Source organism: Anser cygnoides, chromosome 1 (assembly GCF_040182565.1).
Source record: "Anser cygnoides isolate HZ-2024a breed goose chromosome 1, Taihu_goose_T2T_genome, whole genome shotgun sequence".
NCBI classification, from domain to species: Eukaryota; Metazoa; Chordata; class Aves; order Anseriformes; family Anatidae; genus Anser; species Anser cygnoides.
Window position 1 is genome coordinate 16,668,521 of NC_089873.1, and position 18,856 is coordinate 16,687,376.

General features: G+C 39.2%; 1 protein-coding gene across 3 annotated transcripts; it reads left to right on the forward strand.

Annotated features, from left to right (window-relative positions):
* The first annotated feature begins 7,299 nt into the window (after positions 1–7,299).
* Positions 7,300–18,074, forward strand: GTSE1 (G2 and S-phase expressed 1). 3 transcript variants are annotated; one of them, XM_048068485.2, is made up of 12 exons: positions 7,300–7,420; positions 8,449–8,532; positions 9,244–9,307; positions 9,388–10,003; positions 10,686–10,853; positions 11,677–11,812; positions 12,997–13,374; positions 13,567–13,639; positions 14,053–14,298; positions 15,370–15,544; positions 16,560–16,700; positions 17,670–18,074. In XM_048068485.2, exons 2-12 carry the CDS (start codon positions 8,454–8,456, stop codon positions 17,751–17,753), a joined length of 2,160 nt encoding a protein of 719 aa, XP_047924442.2. In that variant the 5' UTR covers positions 7,300–7,420; positions 8,449–8,453; the 3' UTR covers positions 17,754–18,074. The 3 variants fall into 3 exon arrangements, with proteins under 3 accessions (XP_047924442.2, XP_047924444.2, XP_047924443.2); XM_048068487.2 differs by lacking the exon at positions 7,300–7,420 and adding an exon at positions 7,427–7,448; XM_048068486.2 differs by lacking the exon at positions 7,300–7,420 and adding an exon at positions 7,463–7,611.
* The last annotated feature ends 782 nt before the right edge of the window (positions 18,075–18,856 follow it).

Here is an 18,856-nt window from a genome sequence, read left to right on the forward strand (position 1 = left end):
TCCAAATGTAACTGTGAAGAACGTAGCACAAGTGATCCAGATTTAATTTTTCACCAGTTCAGTTCATGAACCGCAGCCTGTGCACCTCTGAACTATGTGTTTAATACCAGCAAAATGTGTGTTTCTAAAAGCTGTGTATGTTGCTTAAGATTCTGTACGTCAGATTGTTAGAACAAGTAGCCAATCTGACATACAAAATCTTAAGCAAAGGAAAAAAGTGCTTCAGCCCCTGGTTAAGAGTTCAACAAGTTAATTCCCTTCACCTATAAGTGTCTCTGCTCCTCCTCTGTTCAGTGGCTTCCTCTCTTGTCACCCCAAGTCTCAATTGCCTGGTTTTACTTCCCAAGCCCTGCACAGTTTACATCTGTCTCCTCAAGCATAAGCTTGTTCTCTTGCTTTGTTATGTTTTCAGAAGCAGCGTCAGGCCTCCTTCTGGGCCTACTTAAGCCAGGGGAAGCTGTCTTCATCACTTTCAAAATAGGTGATTATAGAGGACCACTCCTTGACCTCTTGTCATAACTGTCTCTCTCTCTCCTATAAAAGCTGTGATGATGGTAAACTTCCAGAGTGCTGAGCCCGGTGCCCATCACACAGCCCCAGTAGCCTGTTTCTTTTCGCACCGTTGTCAGGACACATAAATCCCTCTGTCTTCTCTTGTACTTAAATGGTATATTAACAAGGGAAGGGACGGTGCTTGTGCTTTCACTTGTAATAGTAATTCATCATACATGCTTTATGACTGGACCCGTGTGTTCTGTGGCAATGTATTTAATACACTAAGCATCTGTTTTCTTACTGCTATTCCCGTGTGTGCTGGTCTTCGGGCAGCATTGTCAAAGCTCTGCTCTCATTACAAACCACGAAGAGGTGCTGCCTTAACCGGGGTGTTTACCTGAGGGCTGCAGGAGCACTGATTCCACACTGGCCTGCTTACAGCTGACACTGGTCTCTGCTTGGGGCTGCACTGAGCTTTGTGAATGCTCCTTGGGGTAACTCATGTAGGTCTTCTCAAAAGCATCTCCGTTTCCATACCCCTCCTGATTATACATAGATACCAGAATGAGATACACCATACTTAAAGGAATTGTGTGAAAACAGTGGTAGCTTAATCTCAATTTCCAATATCCCCTTTTTGCATATCCAACAATCACAAACCCTATTGGCTCTAGTAGCACACTCAGAGTTCAGGCTGAGTTGTTGTCTGCTATAGCAACTAAAGCTTTTGGTGTTTTTTGTTTGTTTCTTTTGCATTGCTACTTCCTAGGACAGAATCCTCTGTCCTTTAATATGACTTGTGTTCTCCCTACAAGCCCTATATATCTGCCCAAATTCCAAGGAGGAAAGTTGTCTGCAGCTACTACTTAATTATAAACATGTATCTATCCCTAAGTATTAAAAAATGTCTTACAGTTCTTCATTAGGAACATTATTTGTTAGTTTAGGTGCTAAAATCTGGAGATTAAGCTAAGCTTGAGCTCCAAAGGCTCAGACTCTGTTCCCAACAGCTACTGCCCTTCAGAGCTGCCAGTCTATTGACCTGAGCTCATCAGGACTAGGTAACTATACAAAGTTGAAGACTGAGCCAGACAGTCCTGCAACAAAGGATGCTTAGAAATACATTTTATTTCATGGGTTCATTCCTGAGTTTACACCAGAAGTTGAACACATGCAGATGCAAGCCCCATCATCCATATAAACTCCCTTCAGCAACTGAGATGAGAATTTGATTTGTTCAGAAGTCTTCCTTTGTCTGCAGGATAGCTGTTTTTATTGTGTGTTTTTTTTTTTTTTTTATGTTGTTGTGACAAGGCAGATTAGTTGCCTGTTTATATAGCATGTTTTACCATGGTTTGAGACAGGTAATATTAGCAGAGGTAGAGACTGGACAATGTAAGATAAAAAAATGGAAAACTGCTTTGATATACAAAACACTGACAGATAAAAATATTCATTGAAGTCTTCTTCCCAAGAATGTATTATGCTTAAAATGTTTCATATACATGCAAAGGGTAATACAAACATGTTTATATGTTATATACAAACAGTTGTTATCTTATTCACAAAGTCATGTTCTGTATATTGCCTATTAAATCGCTTCACAGCTTCAGTTCCACAAGTAGCAGCAGTCTAAGCAGTTTCAAGTACATCGTAATAGGCAGGGACCATTTTTTTTTTGTACCTCCTGGGTACGGATAATCAATACAAGTATTTCTTTAAATATTTAACAAAGAAAGCATACTGCTACTATACGTATGAATCCTTCCTTGTCCAGGCTCCCCAGATTGCCATTAGAAGGACCATGACGATCACCGTGTAAAGCGTGAGGACTGTAGCAAGTTCATCTCCACGCTGTTGCTTGAACCCAGAGGTACTGTGCCAGTTCTCATGCGTGTTGGCATTGTTTCTCTGTCTGTGAGCACGGAGCGAATGTATCCTACCACAACAAAAAAAAACAAGATAGAAATAAAAACGATTCTGTTTATTAACAGTACAATAGTGTTTATAACAAGTCCAGAGTGTGCGTTGAATCACAGGCTAGATTTGGGAAAGAGCTCTTCAAAGTGTATGGGGCTAATAAAGCAATTTCCATAATTGGAAGCGCAGAACATTTACTGGCCATTTGGTATCTCTCTCCCACTGACATGCAGAGAGATTGGACACAGGCTTCTGAGAGGATGCACAGCGCTCTTATTCTCTGCTGTTGATACAGATCAGTTTTATGAGAAAAAACACACCCTTACATTTGGCAATATTATGCAAGTGGCACGGTGAAAAAGAAAACAAACAAAAAATACCAGTTTCTAAAGCTTTAATCCATGGGAATAAGCACAGCATGTGCTGTGAGAGTTTCCCATTCTGCTCTGATAACGGGTTTCTCTCTCTGCTTTTCAGAGGGGATTACCCCCAGTGATCTATGTCACTGTATTCTTTAGCCAAAAATACCAGTCAGGAGTAAATACACAAACAGTATCTCCGGTATTCTCTGAAGTAGCATTTTATTCTCTCTGATTCTGATTCTACATTGCTTTGCTACCTTTCCCAAATGGTTTGAAAGTGAAAGTGCTAGTCTAGAGTAAGTGACCTCCAGTTATTGCTATCTCAACTGAAAAATTGCCTGTTAAGCTCCAGTGAACCTGCTTGCTTTTTTATTATTTTTATTTTATTTTATTTTATTTTAGAGAGAAAAATGTTGAATGCCCACAGTTTCTCTGAACTGGAATGCCAAAGGGAGATCAATCAGCTTGTGACTTTACTGTATCTTAGGAAGGGGTCTGAGGAGTCTTAGATGCATTACAGCTCTGGTTCATGCATTTTTCTGCTGTCATTATCACAAAAGAGTAGGAGTTACCAAGAAAAATGCTATGGCAGATACAGCCTATAAATAAAGAGCTTTAAATACAAATTATATTTAGATACCTATGCACCCTTGGAAGAGAGCTGCCAGAACCGAAAGAATGAAAAATGAGGAAGTGCAATCTGCAAAGGTAATTCATCAATAAAAGAGAAGTTCTGCAGCTGAGATTTTACAGGAATTAGTTTTAGAATAAGAAATACACATTTATCACCTGTATGAGGACAAGGGCTACCTTCTGTGTAATCACAAATCAGGTGACATAGATCATGATTTTCTGGCAGCATTATGTTAAGACTGCGAGGGGAATATTGTCCTTGTCAATATTTTTCTTTCCCATTTCTACCTGCCCAAGGTGAATGCAGCTTACCTCCTGCAAGCATTCATGGTATCGTAGTGATTATGTTCCCAATGAATCAGATTTCTTCTCGCAGAGAGGAAGAAGTAGTCCTTGTTTATCCTCTTCTCTCCTTTCACAAAAGAGGAAAATCTTCACTCTACCAACAAAAAGAATCTTTCTTCCAAGTGCACCAATTTGAACAACGCTGGTCTGGGAGTGCCTGATATGTGTCCATCAAAGCTCTCAAATTGCCGGTCTTCTAAAGCTAATTTTGACACAGTTCTTCAAGAAATTCCCTGGAGCAGCTCACAAGGCAAGTGATGAGTAATCCCAATGACTGACTTCGAGCTGCTGGGATCCCTTCTTATAAACAGTGGCTAGCTGCTAAAATGCTGCCAGATTCATAGCAACAGAAGTAATGCACAGATGGAGGGTGCTGGTGGTGAAACATGCAGGATGAGCTGTAACTTAGAACTTTCTATTAGATCACAGGCTATTTTTGCGTAAAACTTAGTTCCTTTCTATAATTGTAATTGGGTTTAACTTGCCTGGAGTGAAATTTCAAGCTACCATCACTTAGATGTACTCTAATATTCAAACATTTTTATGAAAAAATAGGTGTCTTCTTTATCAACTTGTTGATTTTTATAACACGATCATATTCTGTAAGCAGTCAATAGCCAGTATATCAGCACAAAATAAAACATTTAGACATTTAGGGTTAATAAATAAGTCACATACATCCTACTCTTCCTTGCTCACCAGGAACAATTATTAATATGCGACTGTGCTAATATAAAAGTTCTCCCAAAAGTTGTGCATTGCATCATTAGCTGGGTTTATGATGGTTTAAATATAATAGGTCAAACAGACCAGCAAGCATTTGTAGAGCTCATTAATAGAAATGATTTAAATTTGTAGTTTAGAGAAACAGGCAAAAGCCCTTCTTTCCCAAAAGAAAATCTGAACATCATGCATCATCTTTAAACTGCCACACAAATAAAATAACCTTACTACTTATTTAAATGTTACTGTAAGATTATTGTCACATTTAATTGCTGTTGATTTAAGACAATTCCAGACTTGTACTTCTGGTACATTTGTAAAGGTTTTTGCCTTTCTTTCCCATGGCGTTTTTGTTTCTGTATAAATCATATTTGATTCCTTTAGTTTTACTAAAACCATTAGCAATGCCCAAATATCTCTTGGGATACCACTTACACTCTAGAAAGTCTGTTATATAAAATTTAAAGTACAAAATAAATGCTCAAGTTTACAGGATTAAATGCTTTAAATCTTAAGACTGAGCTTGTTTACTCATGCTCTCATCTGTCTTAAAACTCTATTCCATGAATACCATTTGTAAAAAAGAGCTATTTTGTTCTTATCAAGACTGTACCAGTTTAATAGAAACCGATTCGAGTCTCCATTTCCTTTAAATGAAGGCATTGCAACTATAAAGGCAGTGCATCAGTGCGCACTTCTACAGGCGTGCATGTGCCCTTTATGTCTAACAGCTATGTGAGGAGCAAAACAGTGTCCCTGTAACCAGTGAAGTTACTGAGGATATCATATTCTTTGCTACTGAGAATATTTTAAACATAGAATAACAGAAATATTACAGTGACTTCAAGGTAGAAATTCAGACATCAGTAAAAAATTATAGGCTTCCACTGATTTTAATCAGTTTTAGCTTTTGCAGATCTCGTTCTGAGGATATAGGCAGTTACAACTTTTGGATTCTTCAAAAAGAGCTGGATGTCTGTATTCTTAAACAATACATGCAGAGTGGTAGATGCCACAATAAAAGCTGTACACTACTTTTTTTCTGTATTTTTTTTTTTTTTTTTTTTCTACTTTAGTCCTAAGATCTATACCACTTGCTGCCTATTTGTCCTTTTCTCCATTAGTTTCATCTCATTTTTCTGTTTCTTTTTGATCATTTCACTTTTTGACCAATGTAAGCAAAAATAAGTAGGTGAAAGGCTAACGTTAGAAGTGTGATATTGTTGATTTTTGGACATAAAATAAACTTTTGAGATCTCCCAACTTTTCTTCTTCTCTCTGTCTCTGTCTCTGCCTCTGCCTCTGTCTCTTTCCCATCCAGCATCATAGTTTTCTATGTGGAATGTTGTCCTTAATAGTGCACATGGCCCAGTTTTGTTAAATCAGCTATGGACACTTGGTCATCTTTACAGAACAATAATCGCTGTTGACCTGTTGGTGAGACATTCTCTAGGCTAAAGCAATGCAAAAGAAGAAAGGTAAAAGCATAGAATTGAAATGATTACATCGGTAATAGTAATTCAAGGACCCATGAGAAAAACACCACCAAAGGGTGCAGCTATAAAATCCTGAGAGAAAAAGCCAGAAGCTGGAAGACAGCAGCACTCTATTATGGAAGATTGGTCTGGTTTACAGCCAACAAAGCCAGACAATTCCCACCTCACTGATAAGTGCCTGCCAGGAGAGACTCTTCAGGTACCTGTGGTAGGTGATGGAGAGGGAGGGAGAGAGGGAAGGATATAAGCATGTTAATTTTCAGCCTGGTAGCCTATTAGTCCCAGTCATTTACTGTGCCTATAAGACAAGAAATAGGATATTTGTTATACACTCAAGTTACATATATACTGCTTTGAAGTCTCCATCAACAGTGAAAGATACCAGAATAGGTGACCAGGTAAAGATAGAGTTACAAAATATTTTCTTTGCCTATATGAAAATCTGCAGGTCCTGATTAATTATTGTTATTCAGCTCCTAAATTCCAATCAAATGATTTAGTTAGTCATACTGGAACACTCAGAAAAGAATACACCACTTCACTTTTATTTCTGAGGCAATGTAAACACATATATATCTTAGGAGACAATCCTGAGGGCTGTGTAACAGGATTATATGTCAAGAGGCAATGGACACAACACAGGAGGTGCTGCCTGAACACCAGGAGCACTTCTGTGCTGTGTGGGTGACCAAGCACTGGCACAGGCTGCCCACAGAGGCAGTGGGGTCTCCTCCTTGGAGACCTTCAGAAGCTGCCTGGACGTGGTCCTGGGCAGCCTGCTCTGGGTGTGCCTGCTTGGGCAGGGATTGGAGCAGCCGGCCTCCAGAGGGCCCTGCCAGCCTCACCTTGCTGTAGTTTAGTTAGAACTGCTGAAAAGCGGTGTTGTCCTGGTGTTTCTTACTGACGTTTGTCTACTGTTAGATCTACTGCATTGATCATGGAGCCCATTTCAACTGGCACTGACAGGGACTGACATCCAGGAATGTCACTGCTCCTTGTAACCTCCCTGCACGGAATTTTTCCCCTTCTGTGTATGCTGCTGGGGTCAAGCAGGTGAACAAGAAATGGGGATGAAATTTCAGCCCCTGCACTTTAGGGGTGGGAAGCATTGAGGGGCAGCCAGATGTGCAAGCCCAAGTGGAGCAGGAGGAGCCACCGCCTTGGGCATGTGCGCTACAGGCACCCACAGCTGCCCCCGATGACCCTGTGACTCTCCAGAGAACCCATCTCAGCGTCTGTGTCCGTGGGTAACTACGTGTATTTAATCTACTAAAAACTGGCCACAGCGAGTGCCTGAGGCCCTCAGGGCGAGCCGTCGGGGACCCGCGGCCAACTACAACCCCCAGAGTGCCCTGAGGGAAAGCGGTATCGTTCGAACGGGCCAACGAGAGCGCGCGGGGCGCGTCACGTGGGGGGGCCGCCATTTCAAACGGCAGCCCCGCGGAGGTGAGCGCGGCCGGGGCGGCTGAGGAGGGTCGGTGAGGGGGGGGGCGGGGAAGGGTCCGCTGAGGGGAGCTGGGCTGAGCCCCGGCTGTTTTATTTTTGATTTAGAGCTGTGGAAGGTGCTCGTAGCCTTGGGGGGTGGCGGGGTTCTGGTACAGGTGTCTAGGAGCGTTGCCCACCTAAATTGTGTTCGGGTGAGTCTAGCTATAGAGCTATGAAGTTCTTAAGGAATTTCATTTCAGGAATTAAGGATTTTCATGAGTCTTAGCCATCACTACCGTGTTTGAAGGCTTCTTATAAAGGTTGCAGCACCGTATGTATCTATACGGTCTATATCTATCTGTATATATCTATATGGAGATATATATATGTTGAAGCATTTTATATATATATATAAAATCAGATAATTCAGTGCTTTATTTCAAGAGAGTGCAGTGAGATCTGTCTCATAAGCCATGCTTACGTGGCTGTCACTGACCGTTACATATAGGGGTCTGTGACGGTTTTACCCAGCTGGGCAGCTAAGCTCTGCCACAACTGCCCTCTCACTCCTCAAAGGGAAAAGGGGAGAAAATATGATGGAAAGGGCTCCACAGGTTGCAGGGAAACTTCTGCTCTGGTTCCTGGAGCACCTCCTGCCCTCCTTCTGCACTGACCTTGGGGTCTGCAGGGCTGTTCCTCGCTCCTCTCTACCAGCGCTGTTGTGTAGCAGTTTGCTTTTTGTTTTTCCCTGTCGTTAAATCTGTCCTCACAGAGGCACAACCATCATCGCTCACTGGCTCAGCTCTGGCCAGCAGTGGCTCCCTTTGGAGCTAGCTGGAGCTGGCTCTGATCTGACATGGAGCAGCTGCGGGGCACTTCTCAGAGGCCACCCCTGCGGTCCCCCTGCTATCAAAACCTTGCCATGTAAACCCAATACAGGATCTTCAGATAGAATGTTTACCTCCTTACGAAGTTGGTGGTAACAAAAAACCTGTGACCTAATTGTTGTTTTTTAAACCCAGCTGCATAGCTAATTCTGTGTTTTCCAGACACTATGGAGGAAGGAAAAGAAACAGTATCCCATCACTCAAGTCATGTGATTGAAGAAAAACTGGGTATTTGCATGAGTGATGGTAGGTGGAAGAGAAGGGATATTTTCTAGCTATTCCTCATTAAAAATTAAGACAGTTTAGATTGTTAGACCTTTTTTAATTGCTTTGCATCTTGTTCTGTGTACTTTTTTTCTTTGTTACCAGTTTCAGACTTAAGTGTCCTCAGGATGTTGTGGAGCTCTGGTTTTTAAAGTATTTAGTGACGTGGGTAACATGAGGTCATCAACTTTTCTCTTATATATCCAATCTGAGCTTTTCTCTTCTCCTTATCTGCCTGCTGCTGATTCAGTTAGTATTCAGTGTATATATTAGTTAACAGGAGAACAATTTATTCTCATCGCCTCCTGTTAATGTTATGTAGTGGTCTCAACTAGAACAGAACCAACTGACTAGATGACTGTCTTGTCATCTAGTTTTTGATTATGTATTCTCATTTTTCTTGATTGGAGGCTGCTGATAACCCTTTCCCACAGTCAGATCCCATGCTCCTGTTATGGATGCTTAGAAGTTACTGTTTAGATCTTTCATGATATTTGGGCGTCTGTCACAATTATGAATCATATTTGCAGCTGTACCTTTAAAATAATAAAAATATGTTCAAAGAAGTGACATAAACTTGACAACTAAAACTTCCTTTGCTATCTAACATCGGCTTCACTGAATTACGGAAACATAATGTAGTAATTCTTATTGCAAGTCCATACTGACAAAATTCTAATGAAGTTATTGTAGTTTCAGACATTCCTCTTCTGACTGATGAAAAGTTTGATTTTGATCTGTCACTCTCTCCTGCGAGGTATGTTAAAAGTATATTTATTTGTATACACTTAAAATGCACATAATATAAGCTCTCGATTGACTTATTTTTCTTTATAGTGGAAATGAAGATGAGGTTTTTGTTGGACCTTTGGGACACAAAGAAAAATGTATTGCTGTCAATATTGAAGCAAAAAGAAGCACTGAAAGAAGTGTACCTGCTTCTGATGATAAAGTCATGTGGAGCCCACTGACAGGAGAGAAGTTTGTGGAAATTTTCAAAGAAGCTCACTTGTTAGCACTGCAAATAGAAAGTGGAAGTAAGACTGAACAGAATAAAATAAGCCAGCCAGAAGAACAGGAAAACCAGACTATAGAAAAATTTGTTGAGGACTCAAAGTCAAAGTTGAAAATACTGAGAAACGAAAATATAGAGAAAAGTCCCAGGGCTGTTAAGAGGGAGACATACTGCGTGTGGGATAGCCCAGCATCAAATCTGCCGCCTGGTTTTCAGGAGGGATCAGATAAACTTTTGTCAGGTGACAAAACATACATTCTTCATACTCCTCCAAACAGAAGCCCTGTTAAAATTCATGTATCTCCTGCAAAAATCACTGGCTCCCCTCTGACCCAAGAACAGAAAACTAAAGAAAAAAACAAGAAAGTAACTGGCAAACTGCCAGTGGCTAAGCCTTCAGCTACTCTTGGAAAGAGCATTATGTTGACTGTAGAAAAGGTAAAGACATATCTGGGTAACAATGTTTTCCTTAAACATGACCTTTGTTATAGGAACGCTTAAACTGCCTACAACGTTTTTATTTTTATAAGTTAACTTTAATCTTCTGGGGTTTTTCTACTACTTAAAATTCTCAGGCAGGAAAAGTTGCATGTTAAAAAGAAAAGTGGGGCAGATACTATAGTTTAGAAGCCAACTAGTTTACCCGTTATGGCAATGTAGAGTAACTGCTGGCAAACTTCTTTTCCGTTGTATTCCGTTTTGGGGAATACCATTATTCCTGGCTTCTGTTTAAATAAGGTTTTTTTGGTGGTTTGTTTTTGCTTGTAAAATTACTGTTCTAAGCCTTTCTAAATTAATTTTTATTTTTTTTATTTTTAAATTAATTTAAAAATTTAAATTTTAATTTAAAATTAATTTTTTTTTAATTTTTATTTTTTAATTAAATTTAAAATTTAATTTAATTTAAAATTACTGTTCAAGCCTGTTCTAATAATTTAGCAAATATACTCACTAGTCTAACTTGAACTATGTTAGCATAAAGACTAGGGGCTTGACTGGGTTCAAAGGCTGCTTCATTGACTGTTGTCTTGGTTTCTTAACAAAATCATCTTGAGCAAAAGCTTTATAGTGGCTTCTAGGAAGACTCGCAGCTTTTAAAATGTTGCACTGAAATTTGCAGCCCAAACAAGGAAAACATAGTATTTCAGCAAAAAGAGATGTGACCGGCATGGGATCATCTGAAGATCTAATTTCTGATAAATCAAGTGCTGCTTCAGATGTCTTTGAGTCTTCGCTCAGTGGCAGTTCCTCAGTGCAAGACAAAAAAGTCCTTCCTGCACCAAGTAAGGTAACGGCAAGCATTCTTAATATGAAACTGATCTTTGTGATGCTTCTGTAAGAGGAGAAAACTGAATATAGTTTGCTTTCTAATTTAAAGCTGTATTTCTGTGTGTAATGGGTTCAAGGAAAAGTAGTCCCTGTGCTGGAATTGTCATCTTGACTGTGTCTTCTATGTCAGTAACACAATGAATATACTTAAGAGCAACTAAAAATGCTTTGGAGCGATAAGCACTGCCTTTGTTTTTAAAGCACTAGCTGCAGGTAGGGATTGGCAGTTTGCTGTAAGAAGCAGCGTGTAGTACCATCTGAAAAGGCTGCCATAACTTGCCAGAAGGTAGGATACCTGTAGCTGTCAGTTGGTCTGGAGTTATAGACATCTACTTAGCCCTGTGTGCCACTACTCTGCTGCAGTACTGCTTTACACTTGTTTCAGTGTGGTGCTGCAGTTTCCTTGAGGACGGTGTGGGTGGTGTAGAAAGCTAGGAGGAAGAAGGCATGAGGTGGGTAGCAGGAGACAGAGATCAGTGGAACATGGTGTTGGGTTTGGCTTGTGTCTGCGCTCTTGGGGACTGGTTGTCATCCAGTTGGCCTTCCTGTAAGTGGCAGTAGCTTGCTTGCTTCTAAGTAGGTGGCAGCATATTTAACGCAAGATACTCGTCCACCCTCACGTGACAGCATAGCCCTACAGTCCTGAAAAGTTACGTAGTGTTGTGGCAAAGGAAGGAATTTTTCCAACACTCACTAGCAAATTGCTATAATGCCCAGCAGAAGCATAGCAAAGTAATGTGTTAAATACTCTTTCTGCTTACAAACGATATCTTCTGATTCAGCCTGATCTAAAGAAAACACATCTGAAACTTCCTGGTGTTGCCAGTGGTCTCCCGAGGAAAACTAGTTCATCGTCATCTTCATCGTCAGTTTCCAGTCTGAACTCAAGTTTACCCATTTCTCCCATAGGAAAGAATGGTAAATGCTCTTACTAAAGAAATCAATTTTAAAGTACATAAGCATCTCTTGGCCTGTGGGTTTGAATGTTTTTAATGGTGTCTAGTACATACAAGGAGTAAGAAATGTTTTGAGTGGAGAATAACATTTTGTAGGCTAGCCAAATAAATCCCTGTGGACTAAAGATAAAATTTTAGACTTCTATTGCTGGTAATAGATAAATTCATATATGCCTGATACCTGCATGTGAGTGACACGGCTAGGAAGTAAGCAATGCCTCAGGAAACCTGCTTTTGTTGTGTGCTATCTTCTATTATAGCCAAGCATGTGAGCTTCTGAATGTTGTAAGCTTGTCCAACTTGAATTTAAAAAAGAAAACAATACAAAACACCTGGAGCTACAGAAGCAAGATGGAAAGCCTAGTTCCAGGTACTGAGTTTCTGTAAGACTAATAAAATTCAAGCAGATCGAAAAGGCTTTCTGGAGATAATCCTCTTGGTTGTATTCAGTTTTGTATTCCTTACTGTAGTAAGGATATTAATTTGACCCTTACGGTAAGCCTCAGAGGATCAAGAAAAAAGTCTCCTAAAAGAGGAGACAGATGTCTCTACATCTGACAGACATCACTACATTTCTTGTAGATGTAGCAAGATACCAAATTACAACAAATTTTTATCATGTACTTTTTCTGGACAGATTATAAGGTATCAGTAGAAGTTAAGACTTGGTAAGAATTTTTATGAGAGGGAGTATCTAGTCAAGTTTCATCCTAGTCTGTAGGTTACTTTCAGTAAAAGAAGTAAGAACCACACTGAAAACTGAGAAAAGCACTTATGGGGTAGTTCAGCCTGTGCTGTTAATCAGCATAACTTAAACTATTAACCACTAAATGCGGGTTTAAGAGAGTGATCCCAACTGTGCAGAGCAAAAATGCTGAAAATGTAACTTGGATCAGCTAGCTGTTTTGACATTCTTTGAAAAGTATTATTTGACTTAATTGCACTAATTCGGGTAGTTGGTGAGAAGAGTTTCCAAAGCAAACAACATTGAGTGCTCAGGGAGTAAGTTTTCAATAGTTGTATGTTTTGTCCTTAAACCTGAGTTGTTTGAACATAAATTGCTGTTTTTCCTGTGTGAGCTTAATCATTTTGATTAGTTAAAAACTTGTTATTTCTGAATCACTGCTTGTTGTCTTTCTATTTCAGGAAAATCAAGTACATCTTCAAAAGCTAGTGTGAGTGGCTCTAAACTTTCAACTGGTACAAATAGGCTGGCCCTGGTCAGACCTGCTAGGGTGTCATCTCTGCAGGCTGTCAGTACTGAGAGATCCAGCAAGCAAGAAAGATCAGCTAGTACTCCCAAAACATCTAGTGCTGTAAGCTTGGCTAAATCTTCAGCTTCTGCAACGTCATCTGATACTGTAGGCAGCGGAATTCAGAGGATGAGCTCTCTTCCCAATCTGCAGAGGCTATGCCAACAAAGTAAAGATGGAAGTGCAATAAAAGGAAGCCTGTTCCAAAAGCCCAAGACTAGAGTTTTGTCTGTTCCTACAAGTCAAAATAAGGGTCCAGTGAAAGCTGGAGGTAAGCATATGCTTTACATGGCCTGTCTTCTATCTGACTTGGCTGTTAAATGTTCCTTTGATTGTTTGTTGTTCATTTCACTATACTTCTGTCTACCTCTTGATAGAAACAAGTATTTTAACTGAAAGGTATCCATAGTTCTAAAAACAAAATATGAATGTGAATAGAAATTAACAAAGCATTTCTTTTTAGATATAACACCGAACAAGTTGGCACCAAAAGTAGCACCATCTCTTGGATTAACATTTTGTGGCTCACTTGGAAGGTAGGTCCAGGCTGAATGTACTTAGGTATACTTAGAATGCAATGTGGACGGTTGTTGCGACAATCTTTAAAAGTTCTAACTTTGAAAGCAACTTCCTCTAGTCCCTTAAGACCCTCCAGGTTAGGCTGTGTTAATGGTTATCGGAACCAATTTCAAAATTAAAAAAAAAAAAAAAAAAAACAACGAACGACTACAACCAAAGCACTTCAGAAAGAGGATCGCTTTTGTAGGGCTACACTAGAGTTGTTCATGAAAGGATTATGAAGTGAAGTCCCTATAGTGATGCAGGTATTGACTTCATAATATCACCATTCTCTTATTGACCAAAGGCTAATTGATTTCTATTGTCTGGTAAAAGTATTTGAATAAAACTGTTTCTAGAAGCTTCTGGCAAGTGTGTGTTCCTTTTTTAGGGCTATGGCAGTCAGCACTCCCGTGAAAGCTTCAGAAGATGGGATATTTCCGAATTCTGGTTTTCGTGAGAGGTCTGTCTCCATGACTCCTGCCAGTCTGAAACGGTCTGCCTTACCCACACCTGTCCGTCGTATCTCGGGATTTCCAGCAGCGACTCCTAGAACTGCACCAAGAATGGCATCTTCTCCATATGTTGCATCTATTCAAAGCTCTAGCTTTTCTACCAAGAAGACACTTACAAATGGGTAAGGAATAACACCACCATTCCCCCAAAATTAAATAAGTATTGTAGGCAAACTGCCTCTAAATGAAATTTAATGACTTTCAGGCTTCAGGGTTCTCTGCTGAATGTGAGAGTGTAGAACATCTGAGCATTTAGATGGTGTATAGGACAAATGTGTGTGTATGTATCTTGTGATTAGTAAAATACTGTCAGCCTTCAGATGAGCCAGTATTAACATTAAAGAACTATGATCTCATAGGAATTACTTGTATTTCTTGAGCTAGTGGGCAACTTAAAACTTGTCTGATGCTTTGACTGCAAACCAGATTTTTTTTTAGCTGATGTTTTTTTTTTTGCTATTGTTTTTTGAAGGGAAGTAGGTAGATAAAATTAATTTTGCCCCATTCTAATGGTTCTGTGAAATTACTTGGAAGCATCAGTCAAAGTCAAGGATTTAGTTGACAGCTTCAGTTTGAGGAGGCTTCCATTGAAGTAATGGCTTGTACAAAGTGGGGGAATCCTATGCAGGTAGTTAGCAGCAGCATGTTTTCTGTGAAGAGTATGTTATTGCCTTCATATTAACCCAGCATCTTCTCAAAGTGCCATATATACGCTTGCAGGCTTGCCTCAGGGTTGGTGGTGATGAACACTTTCAGAGATCAGGCATCATTCCTACTTTGTCGTGTTACTTAAGCTAAATGTCCAAAATAGTCTTTTCCTCTCAACGAAACAAAATTTCTGTCTTTACGATGACTCTATCATACTAATCAGATTACAATTCCTTACAAAAACCCATGTGTGAAATTTAGAAAGCATGTATATGTCAATTTAAGATTAAAGTCTTCACCATCCTAGCTCACTTCTCTGCATGTATAGGCTATAAATTTATAGCAGCACGGAATATTTTGTATTTTTCAACTAACTAGCATGCTTTTGGATCAAAATATGGGAAGCCTTATAGCCATTAAAACTTGGGGTAAAGAAAAGGAGAAAATGAAGTTAGGGCACTGCAGCTTTTGAGGAACAGTTTGACTTTATCTGTATTTCATGCTTCCTGCTGAGTAAAGAACTCAGCCAATGTTCTTCTCCCTAGTTCTAAACAGGTGAAGGATGCACAAATATCTTCTTCAGAAGATGAGATATCTCCTCCACCTGTGCTACCTCTCACGCTTGACTTCTCACCAGAAAAAGCTGTGAAAGAAACAGAAGAAAAATCAAAAGAGGCTGAAGTACAGAATCAGCTGGCTGAAGAGAAACAAACTAAGGAGGTAGGAAATGAGAATCCATTTTTCTATAGAACTAAAACTGCTTGAAAATAAATGAATTCAAGCTGAGGGATAAGTAGGAAAAAACACTTCAGGACACAGTTAAAATGGGTTAGCTCTAAGTGTGCACCCTCTAGTGCCTACTGTTAGTACTGAACATCTAGGTTTATTCAGTGTTTAATACCCTATCAAAGCTGAGTGGTCACATACTTGAAGTATTAAACTTCTAGATAAATGCACTGAAGTAGAGTAATACAGTTGCTTAGCAGCAATGCAAATCTACATAGAATGCTTAAGGATTAAACCCCAAAGTTCATGTAGCAGTAAACTTAGTTAACTGTCAAATACTTAGTCCAGCAAACACTATGTTCTTCCCGCTCTCAGTAAAATTAATCTACTGGCTTCATGTTGAAAGCTGGCACTCCTGAAAAGTTTTTTCCTTAATACCTGTGAAGTACCAGTTCAGCGCTATTAACCTGTCAAAGTGTGGCTGTAGACTTCCAAGTATTCAGCGTAGGATAAAAGCTGTAGATGAATTACATGTTATTGTGTCAGTTTCTTACTGCATTAGCTGACCTACTGACAGACTTGAAGTATGTTACAGAATTACTTAGTACGTGTATAGAGAAGCTAAGCCAGACAAAATGTAACTAAAGTCTGGAGCTCTGCAGATTTTGTTTAAATATTTTAATTGGCTAAGTAACATTGCATAATTGTAGTCAAGTCTTTTAAATATTTATTACTCTTATGTTTTAAATTTGACTTAATTTACAAGCAAAAAAAAAATGTTCTGTGTTCCAGAGTTCTTTTGCTTTGTCTTAATGTAATTTCCCTATTTGTGATGCTAGCCATTGGCAGAACAAAAGCTGAGTTTTTATACTGTGCACAAACAATCCTGCAAGAAAAACACCCAAACTAAACTAAATCTGTCCTGTGATTATTACAGCTGTATAAGTAAAATTGGCTTATTGGCACGGAAGATGGAAGAAAACTTTCAACTATCTTTTTTTTTTTTCAGATGTTACTGGTAGATATTGAAGTAGATAAATCTCTCCCAGAAGCTTTGGAATGTGAAGGTAGACCTCTGATTGATCTTTCCAATACACCTGAATTGAATAAGATTATTCCCCTAAAGCCTACGTTCTCAGAGCAGGTAAAGGTAAGTTGTATACAGGTCTTCTGGAGAAGATAAACTGGTGCAGATATGCTAGCAGGAAAATGTCAGGTGGCTGCATATGCTTGTCTGCAGAGCAGCTCTACAGTAGTGTAGGAATTAATACTAGCTCAATATGTTCAGTATGATACTGCATGTTAATCTGCTCTTAAGTAAAGAACATAATGTTTAAAATCAATGTGCACTAAACTAGAGTCAAGTGAACAGTTTGCAAATAAGAAAAGGAGGAGGCTGGAGAAGAACCTAATGCTTAAAGAATTTGTTAAAGAATGAAACTTCCTGAAGTCGGAAGTGAATTCTGTCTTCAGTAGAATAGGCATGGTGACTACAAGTCTGTCTCTCCTGTTTAACCCCTCTCGTAAACCCCTCCTCATCTGAAAGGTGAGTTGGAACACAGGCTAAATTTGACAAGAATTTCTGGGCAATTGTTTTTTGTACACAAGTGGCTTGAAGGTGCATTCCTTCAGATGCTTTCAGATGAATGGTGGTAACTATGAGGATGCAGCCTCTGACATTAGATGTAGTTGGGATCAATTTAATATCAGGCACTTCAAAACTTCGAAGTATCTCAAAAGGGGATCACAGAAGTCTGACTTCATCTGACTTTTGGGGGTATGTTTAGAGGAGTTCAGAAATGCTCTGTCCTGCCTGGATGATAGCATCACTTGAATATGCATAGTATTGAAAGCTAAAAGCCTTTTAGGTTTTTAAAGGTAAGTATGGGGAATATCTACCTTGTAAGAAGCTTTGAGAAGCTTGTGCTTGTCTAAGAATGAGCTAGATCTTTTTTTTTAAAAAAACAAACTAATCTGAACCTAAATGCTTGAGTGTGGTGCTTGTATCTGTACTTTGGATACTAACAGGAATCCTAAACAAAAATTTAGTACTGTTAATCTCTATTAAGTCTTCTAATAATGTACAAAGAGCTAAACTTCATCATGTATTTTCTTTCAGTTAATTGATTTGAGTTCTCCTCTTATCACTCTGAGTCCTGATGTAAACAAAGAAAATCTGGATTCCCCTCTGCTGAAGTTCTGAACTTGGGCTGAAGTGAAGAATTCTTGGTATCTGTGATCTTTAAAGTGTTAGGTGCTACTCTTCACTCACATAGCTTTATGAAGATGAATGGTGAAATGCTGTAGCAATAGAATTGTAAGAGTCCTTATACAGTAAAACTCAGTCCGACGAAGAGTTTTCCTCATGGATATACCACAACGGCGTATTTAAAGTTTAAGTCAAAGGGATAGTCTCTGTATTGGAAGCCTGCATTTTTTTATTTCTTACTGGTTGTCCTTTGTGTCTTTATTTCCTATGTGCAATGAAGATTTAACTTAAAAATAAACGGGTTTAACTAACAAACTGTTGTACAAACTAGGAATCTCTTACTACAGGATTTGGTCAGTCTATTTTAATGTTTCACTAAAATCTTACAATGCAGGTAAAACTAGTGGATTTCAGTTTTTAATACAAAAGTGTTGCAAGTCAGGAAATAAATTCTTTACTGTTGAATTAGTGGAATATACTAACATTAACAGCTGGATGATTGTATGATTCAATGAAGAAAGTAACAGCATGTTATTGCCAGATGGCTTGGTCTTGACATTTGAAGGCTTAAATTTCTCCCTTTCAAATAGCAGAAAAATTAGAGTTTGCAACACTTTCATGATATGTGGAGACTTTTAAATACAGAGAGGTGAGTGGAAATGAAAATGCACACAATAGTAGCACATAACTGTTAAAGTCAGATATCTGTTTTGGAGACCAGAAGCTTCTGCTGTGCATGTATTAGCTTAGTATATCAACGTATAAAAGTTAATCAGCTTCTGGAAATATTCTATCCATTGGTAACTTTGAGACCAACTGTCTAAATAGGGAAAAAGTGTTCAGATGAGTTTGTTAAATACTGATGTTGAACAAGGCTGCTTTAGGTGGAGGTACTTTACTTTTTACCATGGCTGCCTTTTCTGTGGTTACTGCAGCATCAGACTTGTGAACCAAGACTTCTGGCAAGGTTGTGAAGACTTCTGAGTCAGAGGGAGCAACCATGCCACCCCGTCCTACTAAGTATGACCCACTGTGACGTAGAATTTCTATACTTTTTCTTGTTCCTGCTTTCCCTCTGCAAAAAGTGAGATGGATAA